Raw genomic sequence first — 20,860 nt, forward strand, 5'->3', positions numbered from 1 at the left:
CTCTCCCACATGTCTGATGGTCGGCTGGCTTAGGCTGATCTCAGTGGCCTTGGACAAGAGGACTCAGCTATGCTACCCAAGTCTCCAACATCCTTTCAACAGGCCAGCCTGGGTGTGTTCTCGTGGTGGTGGTACAGATCATATCTTTCTCAGGGAGCTGGAAATGGGCTATGCTTTGCCAGCTTCTGTGCCATCCCACTTGCTAACCTTCACCTGACCAAAGCAAGTGACATAGCAAGGCCAGTCAGTGAGAAGGGACTGCAAAGCGACAGCGCAGACAGTGAGGATACAGAGAAGTTGTTGATTGAGGCCATTAACGCAGTTCATCCTCCACAGCCATCCAGCAGCAGATTTTAAGTTGGCACTTCTTTTTTTAATTAATTAATTTATTTATTTATTTTTGGCTGTGTTGGGTCTTTGTTGCTGCGCGCAGGCTTTCTCTAGTTGCGGTGCGTGGGGGCTACTCTTCATTGTGGTGCGCGGGCTTCTCATTGCGGTGGCTTCTCTTGTTGCGGAGCACAGGCTGTAGGCACGTGGGCTCAGTAGTTGTGGCTCGTGGGCTCTAGAATGTAGGCTCAGTAGTTGTGGCGCACTGGCTTAGTTGCTCCGCGGCATGTGGGATCTTCCCGGACCAGGGCTCGAACCCGTGTCCCCTGCATTGGCAGGAGGATTCTTAACCACTGCGCCACCAGGGAGGTCCTAAGTTGGCACTTCTTAGAAGCATTAAACATTGCTGTTATTTCTAAACTGCAGATGTTATACCTTTGAAATATGAAAAATGGGGATCAAGTATGTTTGTGGGGGGAGCATAAAAATTTTCTTGTTAAGGGTTATAAAGGGGGGCTTCCCTGGTGACGCAGTGGTTGAGAGTCCACCTGCTGATGCAGGGGACACGGGTTCATGCCCCGGTCCGGGAGGATCCCACATGCCGCGCGGAGCGGCTGGGCCCGTGAGCCATGGCCGCTGAGCCTGCGCATCCGGAGCCTGTGCACCACAACGGGAGAGGCCACAACAGTGAGAGGCCCGCGTACCGCAAAAAAAAAAAGTTATAAAGGTAATTTGTAAATGGAAAATCCTACATTTATTGTTTTGTCTTGAAAATATTTCTTTTCTAGTTGTTGATGTTTTCCCCTGGGATATAGTTCCGGAAACATGGTTTTTCCTGTGTTTATTTTTCTTTGTTCTTGGAGTTGGTTTTGAAATCTGGCTTTGAGAACATTGACTCAAGTAAGATAAAAAGCTAAAATCACAAATCAACCTCTTTAAGTGTTTTTGCTTCAGATATAGACATTAGCGATAGGATTAGTCCCTGTACCTTTATTGCTGCAATTTTTTCCCTCTATTTTAAGTTCTAGAAGTGATAAATTTAGGCTCTTCTAGAACAGTGATTCTTAACAGCAGATATGCAGTACCCAGATATGCAGATGGCAAGAAATTGTACTAGTAATTAAATGTCAAATTTTAAAAAAAATCAAGTTTATTCCCATAGTGTGCAATATTATATGTCACACCTCTCTTCTCCATGGAAAAACAAAATGCTGAGATAAAAATTTGCATATACCTATACTTATGAAATACTCTTTATTGTGTATGCATCATAAAATTGCACACACTTTGTTTAATGGAAACTGTGTGTTGTGCTGAGGCAATTTAAAGGATTTTTCAAAGTAAGTTTGACTGTTGTCAAGTTTTGCCTCATTTTCTGACTTTAGAACCCACCTGCAGAGTGAGATACAATTTTACATACTTGTTCTTTTTTTTTAAATGATGGTCTGAACACAGGCTTATGTATTTATTTAGTTTTTGGTTGTGCTGGGTCTTCGTTGCTGTGTGCAGTCTTTCTCTTGTTGCGGCGAACGGGGGGGGCTACTCTTTGTTGCGGTGCACGGGCTTCTCGTTGCGGTGGCTTCTCTTGTTGCAGAGCACAGGCTCTAGAGCACAGGCTTCAGTAGCTGTGGCTCGCGGGCTCTAGAGCACAGGCTCAGTAGTTGTGGCGCACAGGCTTAGTTGCTCCGCGGCATGTGGGATCTTCCCGGACCAGGGCTCGAACTCATGTCCCCTGCATTGGCAGGCAGATTCTTAGCCACTGTGCCACCAGGGAAGCCCCACCCAATATTCTTAAGCTGGGAAGAGGACAAGCAGCCTCAGAATTGTGAAGATCACAAAGTGTCTAAAAATAACTATTTAGACCTACTGTGGGCCCAACACCAGGCTAAGGTAGATGAGCTGGGGAGGGTCCATAAACTCAGAAATCTGTTAGGACACACTTAACGTGGCTCATTTCCCCAGATAGTTTTCCCAGGTTAAAAACCAGTGAGAAAAGAGGGCTCTCTAAAAATAAGTTCTAGAATCAAGTGGGTATTAGGTTCTCAGTGGCTGAGAGAACTTTATTCTGGAGGCATTTGGATTGGGAGTGATTGTGAACAGAGCAGTGTTTGTCTGGCGTTGTGGAGCTGGGATGGATCTGGGGGGAGGTGTCAGGAGGGATTAAACTGAGGCCATGATAGGAATTATGGAACCAGGTGAAGTACTAAGGGTCTAAAGAGGCGGTGCACAGGACAGAGAGCGAAGTAAATTGAGAGGAATTTCTCAGATATTTTTTTTAACTGTATTTGGGGAAGAGAGGTAAAGTGAAATTCTTTGTCTTATTTTTATTTTATATCTTTTGTTTCTCTGGCATCCTTTAAAAGTACATAGGAAGTTATCATCACAAGATAAAAAAAAGTTTTGTAACTGTGTATGGTGATGGATGTTAACTGGACTTAGTGTGGTGATCATTTTGCAGTATATAAAAATATCAAATCATTATGTTCTACACCTGAAAATATAATTTTATGTCAATTATACCTCAATTTAAAAAAATAAAAATAAGTAAGGCAGTCCTCCTTTCAAGGTATTTACCCTCTGTTGGGAAAAAAAATTAAAAATAAAAATTTAATGTTAAGCATAATAATAGAAGTATGTAGAAAGTTTAGTGGTGGGATAATAGTGATTAAACAAGTAGGTATTCAGAGAACATTTTATCAAGGATGTAGTACTTGAGCTGGATCTGAATGGATGAACACTTGTGAGTTTTCATTTATTTTTGGAAAAAAGGAGTTACACACAACTTTAGCTTACTAAGGAGTAATTTCTCATCCTTATAGCCAAAGGATCAGGCAGTGAGAGAAGGAGAAGACACCAGTTTTGCACAAGGTTGCTGAAAGCTGGCTGTGAACCTCCATGGTGGTGGTGGGCAGTGCTCACCCTGCACACTGCTCTCTCTTCCTGCAGACCAGGAGTGGTAACTTGCTTTTACTGGTCCTGGGATCTGCATTATCTCTTGTCGTTTTCCTATTCTGCCCACTTTGTTTTAAAAAAATAGTCCTTTAATTAGACCCTCCTCAAAATATGCAATTTGAATGTGTCATCTACTTCCTGTTTGAAGCCTGTTGGGTACAGTGTGTAATTACATATTGAAAAAAGGTAAAATACACAATAAAAATAAGTGAAAAATTCTTTTTATTCTAAATTACAAACACAATATCACAAATAAAAAGACCAGTCAGTTACTGAGGCAAATGGAGCACATGAAGGCCTGATTATAGTGAGATTGTATACTCTAGCATTCTTGGTCTGGGCGTATCATATTGACAAAAATAAAGGCATTGAGGATTGGAGTGTTATCATATAAAACATTGAACTAATATATATGTATATAATTTTGAATTTTTATATTTATGTCCAATGGGGAGGAAAAGTACATAGCATCTTATACTGAACCAAAATACAAGTGGGCATTCAGTTTACTTGTTCACTTCTTTATTTGTTTACTAGTGCTTTCTGCTTAGGCTGCTCCTCTATGGTCATGTCGGACATTTATTGAGCTCCAATGGCATTGTCACAAGGCGCATAAGCATTATGGATTTTCCTAAATGCGACACATAAAAACACTGCTGGAAGGGAAACCTGTTGCTAGATTGATTCATTTAATTTCATTGTTTGTTTTGAAATCATGATTATATCTCTTTTTTTTTTTTTTTGGCCACGCCCCTAGGCTTGTGGGATCTTAGTTTCCCGACCAGGGATTGAACCCAGGCCCCGGGAGTGAAAGCGCAGAGTCCTAGCCACTGGACCACCAGGGAATTCCCACAGTTATATTCTTAACGTGGAGCTTGTGGTGGCCTACCCTGGGTCTTGGGTGTCTTGGCAACTCAGTATGTGATTTTTATGGAAACAAAGGCACTTCCTCTGAAAGCTGGTATACCTCCTCTAGCTTACAGCTGAGGGAGCATTTGCTTTGCTTTTTCTGGGAAAAGAAGATAGTATTTTGAGTAGGGTAAAGTTTCAGAATCCACCTACATTCCCTAGGTCAGTACTTCTCCAATAGAAATATAATTCAAGCCACATATGTAAGTTGAAATTTTCTAGTACCCACGTTTTAAAAAATGGGTGAAATTAATTTTAACAATGCATCTTATTTAACTCATTATATTCAAAATGTTATCATTTCAACATGTAATCAATGTTTTAAAATTATTGAGATATTTTACATTTATTTTCATGCAAAGGCTCCAAGATCAGCATGTTTTAACACTCAACTCAGATGTAGAATTTTCACTGGAAATACTTGATCATAAGGTTTAGAGTTGGAAGTAGATTTACTTACCCAAGAAGGTCCAAACTTATTTAAAATGTTTCCCCCAAAGAGTCAAGCATCAGTTTATAAATTTATATTTAAATTAATGACAGTGGGCCCTTGAGCAATACTGGGATTGCTCAGGGATTAAGCATTCCCTCCACATCCCAGGATTCAACCAACCACAGATCATGTAGGACTACAACAGTATTCATTACTGAAAAATAAATAGGTGTAAGTGGATCAGCTCAATTCAAACCTGCATTGTTTAAGGGTCAACTGCATACTTAAATAAAATTAAAAACTCACCTTCCAAGTGTTAGTAGCTCCATGTTGCACTTAGTGGCTACCTGCTATCGAATATTCTTAAAACCATACTTGAGTGCTTTTATACTTTCTCAGGTTATTATTTATGTAGAATTAATGCATGCTGCAAAGTCCTCGGAAACTGTTTTACTACATTACATTTATTCATCAAGGATATAAGCACCTAGGGAAAAATAGTTCTGCATTTTGTGCTTCATCTCCAGGGCTAGGGAGTGCCTTGCGTAGCGTTTAGGTGTTTAATAACCTTATCCTGCTAAATCCTGTTTAGTCTGCAAATTGCAACATAAATTTAACTTTCTCAGGGGAATGTTTCCTGACTCTCCAGGCTCTCTATATCACCTGTTCCTTCATTACATTTTCTCATAGAACTGAATTCTTTTCCTCTAGAACATATATACTTACACACTGATTTGATTAATTATCTGATTAATATCCGTCTCCCCAACTAGTCTATAAATTCCAAAAGAGGGAAGAATGTGTTTTTGTTCACTGAAGTGCTTCGTGCTTCTAGCATAATTCATGGCACGTATGGATTAAATATTGGTCAGATGATAATACCAGCACAGGGCCTTTTTAAAAATGAAGTGATTAGCAGAATGTCCAATTCTTAACTTTACAGAAATCAGAGTTTGTTTTGTGTTGGGGAAAAAATGAATATTTTATTTTAAGTATAATACAAACTAAGATATGCAAATTTTTAATTTTTGTTCAAGCCTTTTCAAAATACTCCTGTAAAGCCTTTTCTTAGCTTTCTTTCTACTTTATTGGTATTCATTTTCTTGATAGCTATCACCTCATATCTGCTATGCTTATAACTGAAGGTATACCGAAGACAAAAACTGAAAGAAAGGAAAAGTGAATTGTGAAATACTTTTAAGGAGTTGAGAAAGATATAGGGCAGAAGCAAAGGTACATAGAGGAAACATCTCTTGCTGTTTCAGGACGGTTTAAATTAAGCCCACCCTTTTAATTATACCAAAGTAATGAGCCTTACCCACAATATGTGAAAATATAATTAAAAAATGTATGGTGGACCAGTAGACAAGGTTGTCAGGTCATTATCTAAATCATAAGTTGGAAGTAATGCCCATTAAAGGTTACTAGTTTGGAAAGGTTAAATTAGAATTTAGTCTTTGCAAATATAAAGTTTCTCAACTTGAATAATGCTTTAGAAAACCAGCAACATTTAACTTTTTTTTTTAACATTTCATGGAAGTATAGTAAGCATACAGAAATGTACACAAAAGGCTACATCTTGATGAATTTTCACATCCAGATCAAGAAGTATATTACCATCACAACATCCCAGAGGCTACTTTCTTGCTTCTTCCCCTTTCCTGCCCTCCAGGGCAAACTCTCTTGACATAATAGATAGGTTTTTCCTGTTTTTGTACTTTATATAAATGGAATCATGCAGTGTCCACATTTGAATTAATACAGCAGTTTGTTATTCTAAGTGACATTCCTGATAGCAACTCATTGAAAGCAAAGTCTGTTTTCAGTTTTCCTTGTTATGTATCTAATGTGGTAAACTGGCAGTTGACCAGTGTATGTAGTTCTTTATTATTCCTTTAAGACATTTTCTATGTAAATGCAAGTGTGTGTGTGTGTGTGTATATGCATACACACATATATATATATGTATATGCTTTTAAAAATTTTACTCAAATTCGATCATGCATATTATTTACCTTTGTGATGTGTCTTAAGGCCCCTTTTGTATCAGGTCATGTAGATTCGATTCATTTTTTTGTAATGGCAGCACAGTACTCTATTGTATGGCTGCATCATAGTTTAATGAAGCACTTATCCACTGATGCACAGCTAGGTTGTTACTGATCTTTTGCTTTTAGAACAGTAGAGTCTATGTAATTTTATTTGTAAAATAAATTCTTAGGAAAGGAATTGCTGAGCAGTAGGGTCCATGCATTTTAAATTTGCTCATATGTTTCTAAATGGCTCTCCAAAGAGTGTTACCAGTTTTTACTCCCACCAGCAAGATTTGGAAATTCCTATTTCCAGTGTCCTTGCCTTAGATTATGTGTTATCAAGCTTATTAATCTTTGCAGTTAGCTACAGGAAAACTAGTAAGTCATTGTTATTTAAATTTGCATTTTCTTCAGTTTTGAGTGAGGTTAGTTGTTAGGACTTGTTTCTGTCCTTTGCTCATTTTCCTACAGGCTTGTTTATATTTTTCTTAATTTCAAAGAACTCATGCTATATAAAGGGAATTTACCTTTTTATGTCATCTATGGTGTGAACTTTTCTTTTTTTAATTGAAGTATAGTTGATTTACAACGTTGAGTTTCAGGTGTACAGAAAATTGATTCAGTTTTATATATATATATATATATATATATATATATATATATTCTCTTTCAGATTCTATTCCATTATAGGTTATTTCAAGATATTGAATATAGTTCCCTCTGCTATACAGTAGGTCCCTGTTGGTTACCTGTTTTATATATAGTAGTGTGAATCTGTTAATCCCAAACTCCTGATTTATCCTTCCTCCTACCTTCCTCCTTTGGTAACCATAAGTTTGTTTTCCATGTCGGTGAGTCTGATTCTGTTTTGTAAATGAGTTCATTTGTAATGAATTTTTCTTTCAGTTTGTTTTTTTCTTTGTTGTGTTTATAGCCTCTTTTTTTTTCTTAACAGAAGGTTTAAATTTTTATGTGGTTAAATTTACCAGTTTTTTTCTTTACTGGCTTCTGAATTGTGTGTTCTTAATGAGAAAAGGCATTGGAAACTTGAGATCGATAGATAGATAACTTAAACTTGGTATGGAAAAAAAATCTCAAGAAATGTTTGTGGGAAATGTGGTTAAGCAGGAATTCAAATTTCAGTCAAAAGTGGTTTGGCCAACTATAAGTAAACCAAATTTGGACACTGTCTGCCAAGATTTGCTTAACATTTTTAACAGCTTTTAGAAGAATTTTCAATGCTATGCTTTTTTCCTTTCATGCTTTGTTATTTGGGGTTTTAATTTCTCAAATGATTCCTCTTTTCAGATTTCAGATTATAACCTATTTCCTGCACCATTGCTGACGTCCAGTGACCCATGTCAGAAGTACTTCCAGGTCAGATATACTTTCACATGTTTCAGTGCAGCATACTAGTTGACTATTAAAACTTTAACAGATATGTATACTAGATAATTGTTTTGATGTTAAACTTATGATTTACTATAATAACATGTTTTGGCTTTTTTATTGTTTTTCACTAATGTACTAGAAAGGTGGATCTTTAAAATAAGATAGAAGAAGTAATTGAACTTAACTGCATGCATGTATTAATTGCATGACTCTACTAATATCATAATGTGAAAACATTTTAGTTGACTAAACAGAAAACTAAAATTCTGTCACATTTTGCCATGTAGCATTGCATGTTATAGCCTGTGAACTGTTAAATTTGAACAAAGGAGGCATTGGTGGTGAGTCTGCATAAACAGCATCTTAGGCATTGCGGGGTTTGTCTAGAATAGAACTCCCAATTCAGAATTCTCCCTGGATCTAATGCTGATTAATTTGAGGCCTTAATAAGAAAACCAACTTAATTTCATTGTATGCCCCTTTCTCTGTGTTGTGATGTATGCTAGTCTGCATACAGTGTGGTGTGGGATTTAATTCTTAGCCTCATAGTAATATAATAAGAAAAAAGCAATTGCAATGACATTTTGAATTAAACATAATATAAGACTGTAAGTGGCAAATAGATCTAGGTAGATTCTATATTTGTTAGGGCACATACCCCTCCGCAAATTCTGAGTTTCTAAGTAAGTAAATTTAAACCATGGACAAATAGATGTTAATGTCCCTAAATTCTAAAATTAAGCTCAATAAGTATGTCCAAGTCTTTTTCTCCTTTATATAACACTGCATGTTACATCTCAACAGAGAACTAAAATTAAAACATAATAAAATAAACACTAAGCTAAGTAGAGGCAGTTGAGTGACCAGAAATATCCTTTTATTAAAGACAGCTGAAAACAATGTGCCCAACCTAAGTTCACACAGGAAAATTAGGAACTTAGAGGCAATTCTTAGAAGCCGGTTTAGGGGCAGGGAGTAGATTTTCTTTGTAAATCCATATTTGAATAAGTATATTAATTTTGCAAAATCAAAGCAAATACATGTGTCCTTTGACGAATACATTTTAAGTGTTGAGAAGAATTCCTTCTAGGAATTCTTTAGCATTTAAAGTCTTTTATTACACTGCAAAATAGACTCAGCATGGAAACATAAGAATAAAGCTGGCAAACATGTAAACGATGTGTTTTCCTCTAAATAGAGGCGAACTAATCAAATAACCTATAGAAATTTCTCATTGTCACTATATTTTGTTATACCAATTATTCACTTTAACTGTTGTTACTCAAATTGCTTTATTCATTGGTAGTTATATAAGAGATAATGAAACCATTATCCAGCGTGGGTTTTTTTTCTTTATTTTTTTTTCTTCTTTTGCGGTACGCGGGCCTCTCACTGTTGTGGCCTCTCCCGTTGCGGAGCACAGGCTCCGGATGTGCAGGCTCAGCGGCCATCCGCGGCATGTGGGATCTTCCCGGAGCGGGGCACAAACCCGTGTCCCCTGCATCGGCAGGCGGACTCTCAACCACTGCGCCACCAGGGAAGCCCAGCGTGGTTTTTAATAACACCTATTACTATCATGCATTGGTATAGGATGTAACACATTTTACAAGGAAAACGGTATTTTTATTTCAATAGAGTATCATTCCAGCCATTTTTTACGTGAAAATCCAATGGCAGCTAGTGAAGTAGAGTATGGACCAATAATTGGGATAAGGTTTGCTTTCAAGCCCATTTTCAACTCTTAGGAGCTGTGACTACAAAGAGCCTTTAAAAAAACAAACATGCCAGAATGTATACCCTTATATGTCTTGGAAAATTCTTGTTGAACCTTCGAGATTCAACATGGGAGTCCCTTCCGAGTAGGTCTCAGCCTGTGACATAGTAATTACCCTATTTCAAGGACACTGCCATTGTCTAATGTTTTTTTGTTTTTTCTCTTTTGGAATTGACTTGAGGCCAGCTTATCAGTTTTTCAAGAAAATCTGTGTTGTTACTTTAGCTTACCTACTTTTCCTCACCTAAACCAGCTTGATCACTGACTATGTTAATCAAACGTGGCCATAAAACTCTAGAGCTATATTTAAGAACTACAGTTGTCTTCAGAAGACATCATTTAGAAGAAGATGAAATGATGAAAACAGCTTAGAAATTGAGCAAAGAAAATATCCTTGGGATAAGCATATAATATCCCAAGGTGACTACATCTGCTGGGTGTGATGTTGGAATACCAGGTTAATTTCCCACCTGGAGTGCCTTTCTCTTCCTTGTCCACCGGTGGACCCTAACCCTAACCCTATCCTTCAAGACCCAGCTCAGCTGTTCCTTTTGTGGGAGTCTTCCTTAAACCTCTGTCCTCATCCTTAATACCTTCTCGTAAGACCCTGTGCGTACTTTAGACATTGGGAGTTTTGTTAATAACGTATCCTTTTGTCTCTGCCCTGTCTGAGTTTCTTGAAGAAAAGTGTTTGGTGCATTTTTTTTTTGACTTTCCTCAGATCCACTTGGGATGTTGGGCAGAGTGAGCCCTCAGGCAGTTTAGCTGAATGGGGCATGGGAAACCCCTTAGGTGGGTCAGACCTAGTGGGTGAAATCACCTCTTTATTTTAGAGCCTGGGGAGGTTGTCCTCCTGGTTTAAAAACTTCTAAGGTTCTAATCCTGTGATCTCTCTGACCCAGGGACCCAAGCTGCCTCCTAATAACCTTCGCCTCCTTTGTTCATAGAGAAGTTCTTATCATTTTTGTCACATTGAGAGTTTACTTTCATGAGTAATTTCAGGAAACCAGCTTTATCTTGCCTCTCCTTCCTAAAAGAAAAAAAAAAAATCTGAGTTTACTTCATTTCCTTAATACTTTGAGGTCTAGTTCAAAAGGCAACATTCCTCAGGGCAGAAGTTTTGCTGTTAACTCCTCAGTGGAAATAAAGTTGTATAGCAGAAAAATTTAAAAAAATGAAGAAAATGTGAAGTCTCATTTAAGAATTGGTCAGGCGTTGAGCTTCCCCGGCCCGTTTGTCAATTTCCAATTTTGTTAAACATGCCAAGGGAGCAGAGGGAGAGCAGCAGGTTATTGAAGAGAGGAGTTTCCTGTCATTACTGACAAACTTTCTTTGACAGGAGGCTAGAGGTCTCAGAAAAGAGAAGGGGGGAGGGCAGGTTTAACTCCGGGCTCCAGCATGGGTTTATATTAGGATGTCACCTGAGTTACGGGGTTACATCTCAGGGCTGGGATCTTTGCGACTCAGGGTTTGAGGAAAGCTTTGTTAGTTAGCCATGAAATTAAAGTGACCCTGGCTTACCTAATTTTAGTTAGGCTTCATAAAAAATACTCTGTGCATTATATTAACTACAGCTCTTTTAGTTGCTGAAAATCTATTGGCTTCAATACCCTGGAAGTCCTGGCACCTCATGTTTCAGACATGACTCGTTTCAGGGATTCCAGCAGTGTCATTAGGGCATGTTCACTTTCTCTCTGTTTCCTGGCTCTCTCTGCCCGTTTGTTAGGTCTTACGTACACAGGTGTCTCTTCATGGTGACCTCTTAAAGCTCTAGGCTTATAAATCGTCTAGTTCAAGAAAAAGAGAAAAGAGAGCACTTCTCTTCTGATCATTCTGGCAGAAGGCTTAGGATTGGTCATATGCTTTTCCTTGATCCAGTCACCACAGCCATGGAGATGTGCTCCTCTGATTGGCTGGGCCTAGGCCACGGACCTCGTGAATAAGGGGTAGCGTCATCTCTGCCTGAAACACAGGGGCTGAATTCCTCTGTGAGAGCAGATATTTTAATTTTGTCAATTTTGTTCACTGCTGTCTCCTCAGCAGTTAGAACTGTATCTGTCGCATAGTAAGGCACGAAAAAATATTTGTTGAATGAATGAATGAGCGTGGACGGAGGCTGATTCTCAAGAAGAACTGTGAAGCTTTTACCAGAAAAGAAGGAAATACGTGCCAGGTCATAACAGATGTTTGTGCCTCGTGCATGCAGGAGAGTGACAGCAGGAATAATATGAGCTCTCGTCACACTCTTAGCTCTGAACGTATACTGAGCTCTGGAGCCTCTTGAATGGATGTCGCATCTTTGTGAGTTATGCTCGAGACAGCATGATGAATAGATGCGGAGGTGATGGCAAAGTCATGGGTCCCATTCACCTTCGAGATATCCAGGGGCAGAGCCACCTTTGTACTGAAGACAGGCCCTCAGGGTCATGGACATGTGCTTGCTCACTCCTCATTCATTTTGCTTATTTTGTACACGGTTGTGTTCCTGACCTTGGCATGTAATAGATGCTCAGAGAGTATTTAGTCAATGAATGAGTGAAAAATATTTAGTTAATAAATGAGTGAACGATTAATGAACCAAACATTTATTGAGTGCTCTTATGTGCCAGGCTTTGTAAAAGGAGCTGGAAACTCTGGAATATAAAAATGAAAGGGGAATGCAAATCAAAATTAAATCACACTTGTTTGGGTAGCTATAATCAAAGAGAGACAATAGCAAGTGTTGACAAGAATGTAGAGAAATCAAAACCTTCATGCATTGCTAGTGGGAATGTAAACTGGTACAACTGCTTTGCAGAACAGTCTAGCAGTTCCTCACAAGGTTTTATACACACACACACACACACACACGTATACATATGGTATGTATGTCTATATATACGTGTGCACATCACAGGAGAATTATAATCAGCAGTTCCGCTCTTGGGTATATATCCAAGAGAATTGAAAACATATGTCCACACAAAAACTTGTACACAAATGTTCATAGCAGCATTATTCATAATAGCTAAAAAGTGTAAACAATCCAAATACCTGTGTTAACTGATGAACAGATAAACAAAATGTGGTAGATCCATACAGTAGAATATGATTTGATCATAAAAAGGAATGAAGTAGTGATACATACTAAAACATGGATGGTCCTTAAGGATACACATAAGTGAAGGAAGCTAATCACAGAGACCACGTATTGTATGAGTCTGTTTATATGAAATGTCCAGAACAGGCAAACCCATGAAGACGGAAAGTAGATTAGTGGTTTTCAGGGGCTTAGGGGAGGGAGGAATAGAGAGTGACTGCTAATGAGTACAGGATTTCCTGTTGGGGTGATAAAAACGTTCTGCAATTAGGTTGTAGTGATGAATGCACAACTCTGTGCGTATGCTAAAGACCCCTGAATTATACTTTAAGAAGGTGAACTTTATGGTATGTGAATTATATCTCAATAAAACTGTCATAAAAAGTGAACAAAACAGTCACTGCCCTCAAGGCACTTGCAGTGTTGAAGGGGAGAGAGATCTCTCAATTGATATCATAGTATAGTATAGAAGTGCTGATGTGAACTGCATGTCACACACCTAGCACAGAGGATTATGTTCAGGAGTCAGAGAAGACCTAAAGGAGGACATGTGAGCTGGATTTTGAAGGATTTATAGGAGTTTTCAGGCAGGAAATAGGGCAGGGGTAAAGCAGATGAGGGCAAAGGACCTTCCCGGGCAGAGGAAACAAATTCTATGTGCAGAGGCAAAGAGTTGTGAAGAGGCTTAGCATCCTCAGAAAAGTTCACTGTTGCTGTCATGTAGGGACCACGATGGGAGGGGGAGGTGCAGTGACAGGAGATGTGGTGGGAAGGGTAGATTTAGGCTAGCAGAGGAGAATTTGAAGTGCCTTGTATACTGAGCTGAATTTGGACAACAGGGAGCCAGTAGAATTTTTTTTTTTTTTCTCCCGGGCCCAGCCGCTCCATGGCATGTGGGATCTTCCCAGACTGGGGCACGAACCTGTGTCCCCTGCATCGGCAGGCAGACTCTCAACCACTGCACCACCAGGGAAGCCCCAGTAGAAATTTTTAAACTGAGAATTGCACCGTCCGTTTGTTTTTAGAATTGCAGAGGACGAACTGTGTCAGTGTAGACTGGAGTTTGAGAGACTGTTGTGCTTGGGAGATATAGGAGGAAACTTCAAGTGGTGAGAACCTGAAAGCAGCCATAAAGATGGTGAGAAGGGGGAACTCAATTTATTGGAGAAACGTTTTCTAGTAAAATTGACAGAATTTGGTAGGATAAGAAACTCATGAAGGGCTATTCCCAGGTTTCCAGGCAGGGAATTTGGGAGAATGGCAATGCCATGAATTCTCAGTTAGCATCCAGCCCGTGCATTAGTGGACTTAACTTCCCCTCTTTCCCCAGTTTATAGGGAGTAGTACACCGAGTTTTCTTTGATCTATAACTATAGTAAAATCATGTGAGGCAGAGAAAAATGGAACCAGCTTAAATACACCAACTTTTGATTAGAGTCTCAATATAGCATCTTTCATTCTATATCCTTTCATTTCCACGTCCATAGCGCATCTGTTTTTCAACATAATTTGTTATATTACTGTTATGTTGCTATTTCCCATTCTACTTAATTCTCTTCTGTTCAGTGTTATTAATGATACAGATGGTAAACAGGAGGAGATAAGGAACAGAGGAAGGCCCGGAATTGGGTGATGGGGATCACGGGGTGACAGGAGCACGTGTGCTGTGTGCACCAGAGCCTCTGCTGGGCCTCCAGTTTTCTTCACACCAAAGCACGGAGAACTTTAAGCTGTTGGGATCACAGCTGGTGAGAAATCATGTTTGGCAAAGAAGTACACCAGTCTGCTCTGGGTCAAAAAAAAAAAAGGCTATTTGACTCTAAATAGTCTTTTCTTCTTTGGGGAGTTATGACAGAATTGAACAGGAATTTTCTTGAGCTGAGACTGAGGAACAAAATAAATTGGTCTAGACAGTATTGAAGGATTTTATTTTAAATCTTGCCCAGATGCTGCTTGCACGGGGGGAAAAGCTGAGATAACTGACGACTGATCACCTTTTCCCTTTCTGAGAGCATTAGTCTTTTTCAAGGAAAGGAAAAATGAATTTACCAGTTGACTATTTAGGCAGTAATGGTGGTTTCCTTTCAATCTTTAATAAGAAACTCAAAAATTTAACCTAGGCTTTTTAAGTAAACATTTCTTGAGATGTTAATGAAACACTTGTCTTTTTCATTTTATTCAACAGTTTATTCTGCGAACATTTACTGAGTGCCTACTGCATGATAGGCCGCTGTGCTTGTTGCTGGAAGTCACAGCTTAGTGATAAACTCAAATAGGTTAAAAATAAAACAGTGTGAGAAATGCCGTTATGCTCTGGAGAAATGGAGATAGATTTATGAAAGGCGTAGAAGCAGCAGCCCTGGAATCTGTCTAGAGGGGCAAGAGAAGGCTTCCCAAAGAGGTGCCATCTACCCTGAATCTTAAAGGTGGAGCAGAAATTTGCCAGGAAGGAGGGAGGGATGCTGAGAATGTGTGCATGTACAAGGAACATGACATGTGTGACCAGAGTGTTCCAGGAGCTTCTGAAATCATTAATATGCATATGTATCATCTTTTTCTTCCAAATCTCTCACTTACTGCAGTGGTTCTCAGCCTTGGCCACACACTAGAATCACCGAAAGAACATTTCATTTTAATACCCTGACTGGGCCCAATCCCAAACTAATTGAATCAGAATTGGGGAGTGTCTTAGGGGGTGGGGCCTGGGCTTCTGGGCTTTTTAAAAGCTCCCCAAGGTGTGCATGCAGCTAGGGTTGGAGCAATCCCTTGTTCCTGTCACACCTGTTCCCTTACCTTTCAGAGACCTCTGACCCCTTGGCCTTTTCCTTTTCCCCTAGCTCTTCACCCTCTTCCCGGCTCCGTCTCCTGCCCTCTTCAGGCCAGATCCTGGAGTGCATTCCTCACTGTTCACATCTGACACCTTAATCATGTCCCCCTCTGTGCCTATTTCTTTCCTTTTTAAAAATCCCATCCCAAAGGTTGCCTTTTCATTTTCTGTCTGACTTACTTCACTCAGTATGACAATCTCTAGGTCCATCCATGTCACTGCAAATGGCATTATTTTTTTACTTCTTTATGGCTGAGTAATATTCCATTGTATATTTGTACCACATCTTCTTTATCCATTCCTCCGTTGATGGACATTTAGGTTGCTTCCATGTCCTGGCTATTATAAATAGTGCTGCAGTGAACATTGGGGTACCTATATATTTTCGAATTACAGTTTTCTCCAGAAATATATCCCCAGGAGTGGGATTCCTGGATCATATGGTAGCTCTATTTTTAGTTTTTTAAGGAATCTTCATACTGTTCTCTATAGTGGCTATACCAATTTACATTCCCACCAACAGTGTAGGAAGGTTCCCTTTGCTCCACACCCTCTCCAGCATTTATTGTTGTAGATTTTTTTGATTCTGACCAGTGTGAGGTGATATACCTCACTGTAGTTTTGACTTGCATTTCTCTAATAATTAGTGATGTTGAACATCTTTTCATGTGCTTTTTGGCCATCTCTGTGTCTTCTTTGGAGAAATGTCTATTTAGGTCTTCTGCCCATTTTTTGTTTGCGTTGTTTGTTTTTTTGATATTGAGCTACATGAGCTGTTTGTATATTTTGGAGATTAATCCTTTGTCCATTGCTTCGTTTGCAAATATTTTCTCCCATTCTGAGGGTTGTCTTTTCATCTTGTTTATGGTTTCCTTTGCTGTGCAAAAGCTTTGAAGTTTCATTAGGTCCCATTTGTTTATTTTTGTTTTTATTTTCATTACTCTAGGAGGTGGATCAAAAAAGATCTTGCTGCGATTTATGTGAGAGAGTGTTCTGCCTATGTTTTCCTCTAAGAGTTTTATAGTATCCAGTCTTAACACTTAAGTATTTCATCCATTTTGAGTTTATTTTTGTGTACGGTGTTAGAAAATGTTCTAATTTTATTCTTTTACATGTAGCTGTCCAGTTTTTCCCAGCACCACTTATTTAAGAGACTATCTTTTCTCCACTGTATACTCTTGCCTTCTTTTTCATAGATTAGATGACCATAGGTGTGTGTGTTTATCTCTGGACTTTCTATCCTGTTCCATTGATCTATATTTCTGTTTCTGTGCCAGTACCATACTGTTTTGATTACTGTAGCTTTGTAGTATATTCTGAAGTCAGGGAGCCTGATTCCTCCAGCTCTGTTGGCTCAGAGTTTTTATCTGTCACATCCAGGGTATAAAAGCCACTTAAATATTAACTCACCAAGAAATTTTGATGGTATTCTTTCTTAAAATGTTTATAATTATAAGCAGAGTAAAAAAAAAATTCTCCCTAATAACATTGCTAGGATATAGTATCTAACATCGTAAAATAGCCTCATAGCAATTTTTTGCCATACCTTCTAAAAAGCCAGCAGATTGCCAGATTTTTTATAATAATGTCACTCTAAATACCCAGAAGTCTAAGTGTAATTTTCTCTTGTGTGCCTATGTTATGGTTGTGTGTCTGAGGGAAAACTTCATGTGGGTTCAATATGGACCCTTTTCATATCAAATACTGCTCTGGAGTGAGGTTGAATTATAAATTGAAATATGTTTTCTGTAAAATGGTAGTAGTAGCCAAAACAGTATACATTTTTGTTTAAAATTTAGTCATCAGAATAGTGTTTAAAAGGGAAAAACAAACCAGATTCTCAATGAAGCCCAAGTGCAGTAGGTGCTGGGTAAGCAGGAATCCTTATAAATAATAATTCTAAAGAATGGGGCCCAAAGTCTAATCACTTTGGGTTACAGCCTTAGCTATCTCTGTGGGCCATATGGTCATTCTTTCGTAAATATGGACACTGCCTGGAGTGTACAGATGTTCCCTAGCTTCCAAGAAGCACACAGACTCTAGAATCAGTGGGTGACTCTTTTCTAAAATAGCTCATCCTGAGTATCAGATGATGGAAAGGGATACCTCTAAGCTTCCAACAGTAGAACATTCTTACCTTCCTTCCCTGCGGAGGTCTCTGTTTTGCCTGGTGGAGGAAGGAGGGAGTTGTCATAGTACAATTTCAGGAATGTTGGGAGCTGTGCTTTGGTTCATCTACTGCTGGTGTAGAGCCCACGGAGGTCTCTGGAGGGCAAGGGATCAGATAAGAAAGAAGTCATTCCTTATAGACTGAGAAATCTGAAACCTTAGAAATTCTTGCTGATGAATTTTATTCCCTTCTAGTCTGAGAAACCTTTCTCTCTTCCTAGCAAGAGACGCATGGAACAAATCACTGATGGTGTGAACAATATTTGAGATAAATGCAACTGTCAGATAATTTCCTAGGAGTTCTGCAAGGGCTTGTGGTGACTGCAAACCGCTGAGTCTGTGTTTTAATTCAGTGGAATATATTCAGACTCCTTTGGGGAGTCTAACACGTCTTTAGCCAAGGGCTCAATGCTACATTATTAGTAATAGTTTTATGTGAGTATGTATGTTCTTGAGCAATTAAGCCATTTCTCCAAAATTTCTGTTTAGTACAAACAGTAAGCCCAGGTCAGAAATGGTCACAAGACATTATCAAACTCTAATGGAGGTTTGATTTTTCCTGGTGTTCAGAACACAATTTCTAAACATGGTGAAGAAAAATTACCTTGGATGTATGGTGCTTCGTTGAACAGTGACCTTTCAGGTTAATTAAGAAAGCTGGAGCCCCAGAGGATTTTTGAGCAACTTTTTTGTTGCCTGAGGGAATGACAGAATAGAAATGTGATGTAAATGTTTAGAAAGCGGATGATTTGCAAGGTTGTGAAAAAGCGAAGACCAGCTGCTGGAAGAAAATGCTTTTATATGATTTCAAAAGAGAGATACTTTTTTACTTTAAGTAAAATTTGGACCCTCAGACCTCCTAGCTTTTCTATAAATTGGCTTTTGTGTATACACATTAAGCCTTTTATTTGCTCCTGTTTAATGTATGAGCAAACGTTGAAAAGAGAGAGGAAAATGGGTCTGTTCTACAAAACTGCAACGGAAGCATTGGTTCTTTCAATTTTCTGTATAGAAATGTTTGCTCACTCTCTATGCTAAGTAGTTTAATCATGCCAGGCGTCTAATGACCAGTTTTCTTTTTTTTTTCCAGCTGACTCAGGTGTAGACACTTTGGCAGTGTTTATGGCCAGCAGCGGAACGACAGACGTCACGAATCGGAATAGCCCGGCCACACCACCAAACACCCTTAATCTCCGTTCGTCCCACAATGAATTGTTGAACGCTGAAATAAAACACACAGAAACCAAGAACAGCACACCCCCCAAATGCAGGAAAAAATATGCACTAACTAACATCCAGGCGGCGATGGGCCTCTCGGATCCGGCTGCACAGCCCCTGCTGGGAAATGGCTCTGCCAACATCAAGCTGGTGAAAAATGGAGAGAACCAGCTCCGGAAGGCTGCAGAACAAGGGCAGCAGGACCCCAACAGAAACGTCAGCCCCACTGCAGTCATCAACATAACTTCTGAGAAGTTAGAGGGTAAAGAGCCCCACCCACGGGATTCCTCGGGCTGCGAGATTTTACCCTCCCAGTCCCGAAGAACCAAGAGCTTCCTGAATTACTATGCAGACCTGGAAACCTCAACCAGAGAACTCGAGCAGAACTTGGGAAACCAGCACGGGGCTGTGGAAGAGAAGGCCCAGCCAAGCCAGAGCCAGGCCTCCACCGTCGCTGGGAATGGCGACGTACTGCTGCAGAAACCAAACAGACCCCAGTTCAGCCCTGAAGATGGCCAGATAGCCACCGTATCATCCAGCCCGGAGACCAAGAAGGATCACCCTAAAACGGGGGCCAAAACTGATTGTGCACTCCACCGGATCCAGAACCTGGCACCGAGCGACGAGGAGTCCAGCTGGACGACCCTGTCCCAAGACAGTGCCTCCCCCAGCTCCGCAGATGAGACAGGTACCTGGGAAAGGTGTAGCCTACGGTGGTACTTTGTTTTGGTGTTTTCCCTTATTGATGGAATTAATCTCTACACTGACCCCCTCCCCCAAATTTTCATCTGCAGGTAGAGAAGAACATGAGCCTCTTGGGGTAAAATTGGGCAATGTGTGTGAAAATATCATTAGATTCCTCAGCGGTTTCATTTTGATTCATACATAAGTTGTTTGTCCCGGGAAGCATTTTTGTAAAAGAAATAGCTCCCCGGTGTTAAGTACAGTAAAACATCACCTATTTAGCAACTATACTGCCAGTGGTTAGGTGAACTATTTCTATATACTATGTAGAAATGCTGGGTTTTGTTAAGGAAAATAATAAAAGGGAGACACTTGCTGGGGGCAAGATATAACCTGAAAAAGAGAACCAAGTATTTTAAAATTCTCTGAAAAAACTTTATTTATGCTCAAGCTAATGAAAAGTTTAAGGTTTAAAAAGTTGAAAGTCTATTCATTAAAGACATTTCCTTTTTGACCTTTACTGGGGAACATTTTATTAGCCTTGTTCAAGTGATATTTGAAAGTGAGAAAGTAGTGTTTCTTTTAACATATATTTAGAAGTTTTGGATTTTAACTAGTCTAGTTGAGACCAGTCTTTCCTAACTTTTGTCTCTATTTTGTAACATCTTTGGATTTTTCAGAGGAGTGAAAATTGTCACAGAAATGAACAGGGTCCTAAAAATCAGCTACTCTTAATCTTATCTTCTCATAGCCCCTATTTTACTGATCATGAGGTTAAAAGACTGGAGAACTGTATTGTGTCTGAATTCACTGTAAACAAGCACTCACAAAGGCTTATTTCTTTAACCTAACCCTGCCTCTGGTGGATCCCAGGGCTCTGTTAATGTGATACAGATGTAACAGATAGAACCACCAGGGAAGGAACTGACATTTTACCCACCTATAAGGCAGAGAAATTACAAGGACTACAGATGGGAAAAGAGGAGAAAGTAAGACATTAACTTGTTTAAAAAAACAAAAAAAAAAGTGGTTTTGAAGTGCCCTTTAAAACCAGAGTGCTTTA

At 39.3% G+C, this 20,860-nt stretch overlaps 1 protein-coding gene across 14 annotated transcripts in view; it reads left to right on the forward strand.

The window, feature by feature from the left end:
• APBB2 (amyloid beta precursor protein binding family B member 2) overlaps window positions 1-20,860 on the forward strand; it is a 376,970-nt gene that overhangs the window by 168,138 nt on the left and 187,972 nt on the right. For all 14 annotated transcript variants that reach the window (XM_027103089.1, XM_027103091.1, XM_027103094.1 and 11 more), the window contains 2 exons: window positions 7,963-8,031; window positions 18,986-19,801. In XM_027103089.1, the coding sequence (XP_026958890.1) occupies window positions 8,013-8,031; window positions 18,986-19,801 (835 nt within the window). In that variant the 5' untranslated portion in view covers window positions 7,963-8,012. The remainder of the gene's footprint in view (window positions 1-7,962; window positions 8,032-18,985; window positions 19,802-20,860) is intronic.

This window comes from Aethalodelphis obliquidens, unplaced genomic scaffold, assembly GCF_003676395.1.
Source record: "Aethalodelphis obliquidens isolate GAN/ISIS:26980383/991018 unplaced genomic scaffold, ASM367639v1 scaffold6, whole genome shotgun sequence".
Lineage (NCBI taxonomy): Eukaryota > Metazoa > Chordata > Mammalia > Artiodactyla > Delphinidae > Aethalodelphis > Aethalodelphis obliquidens.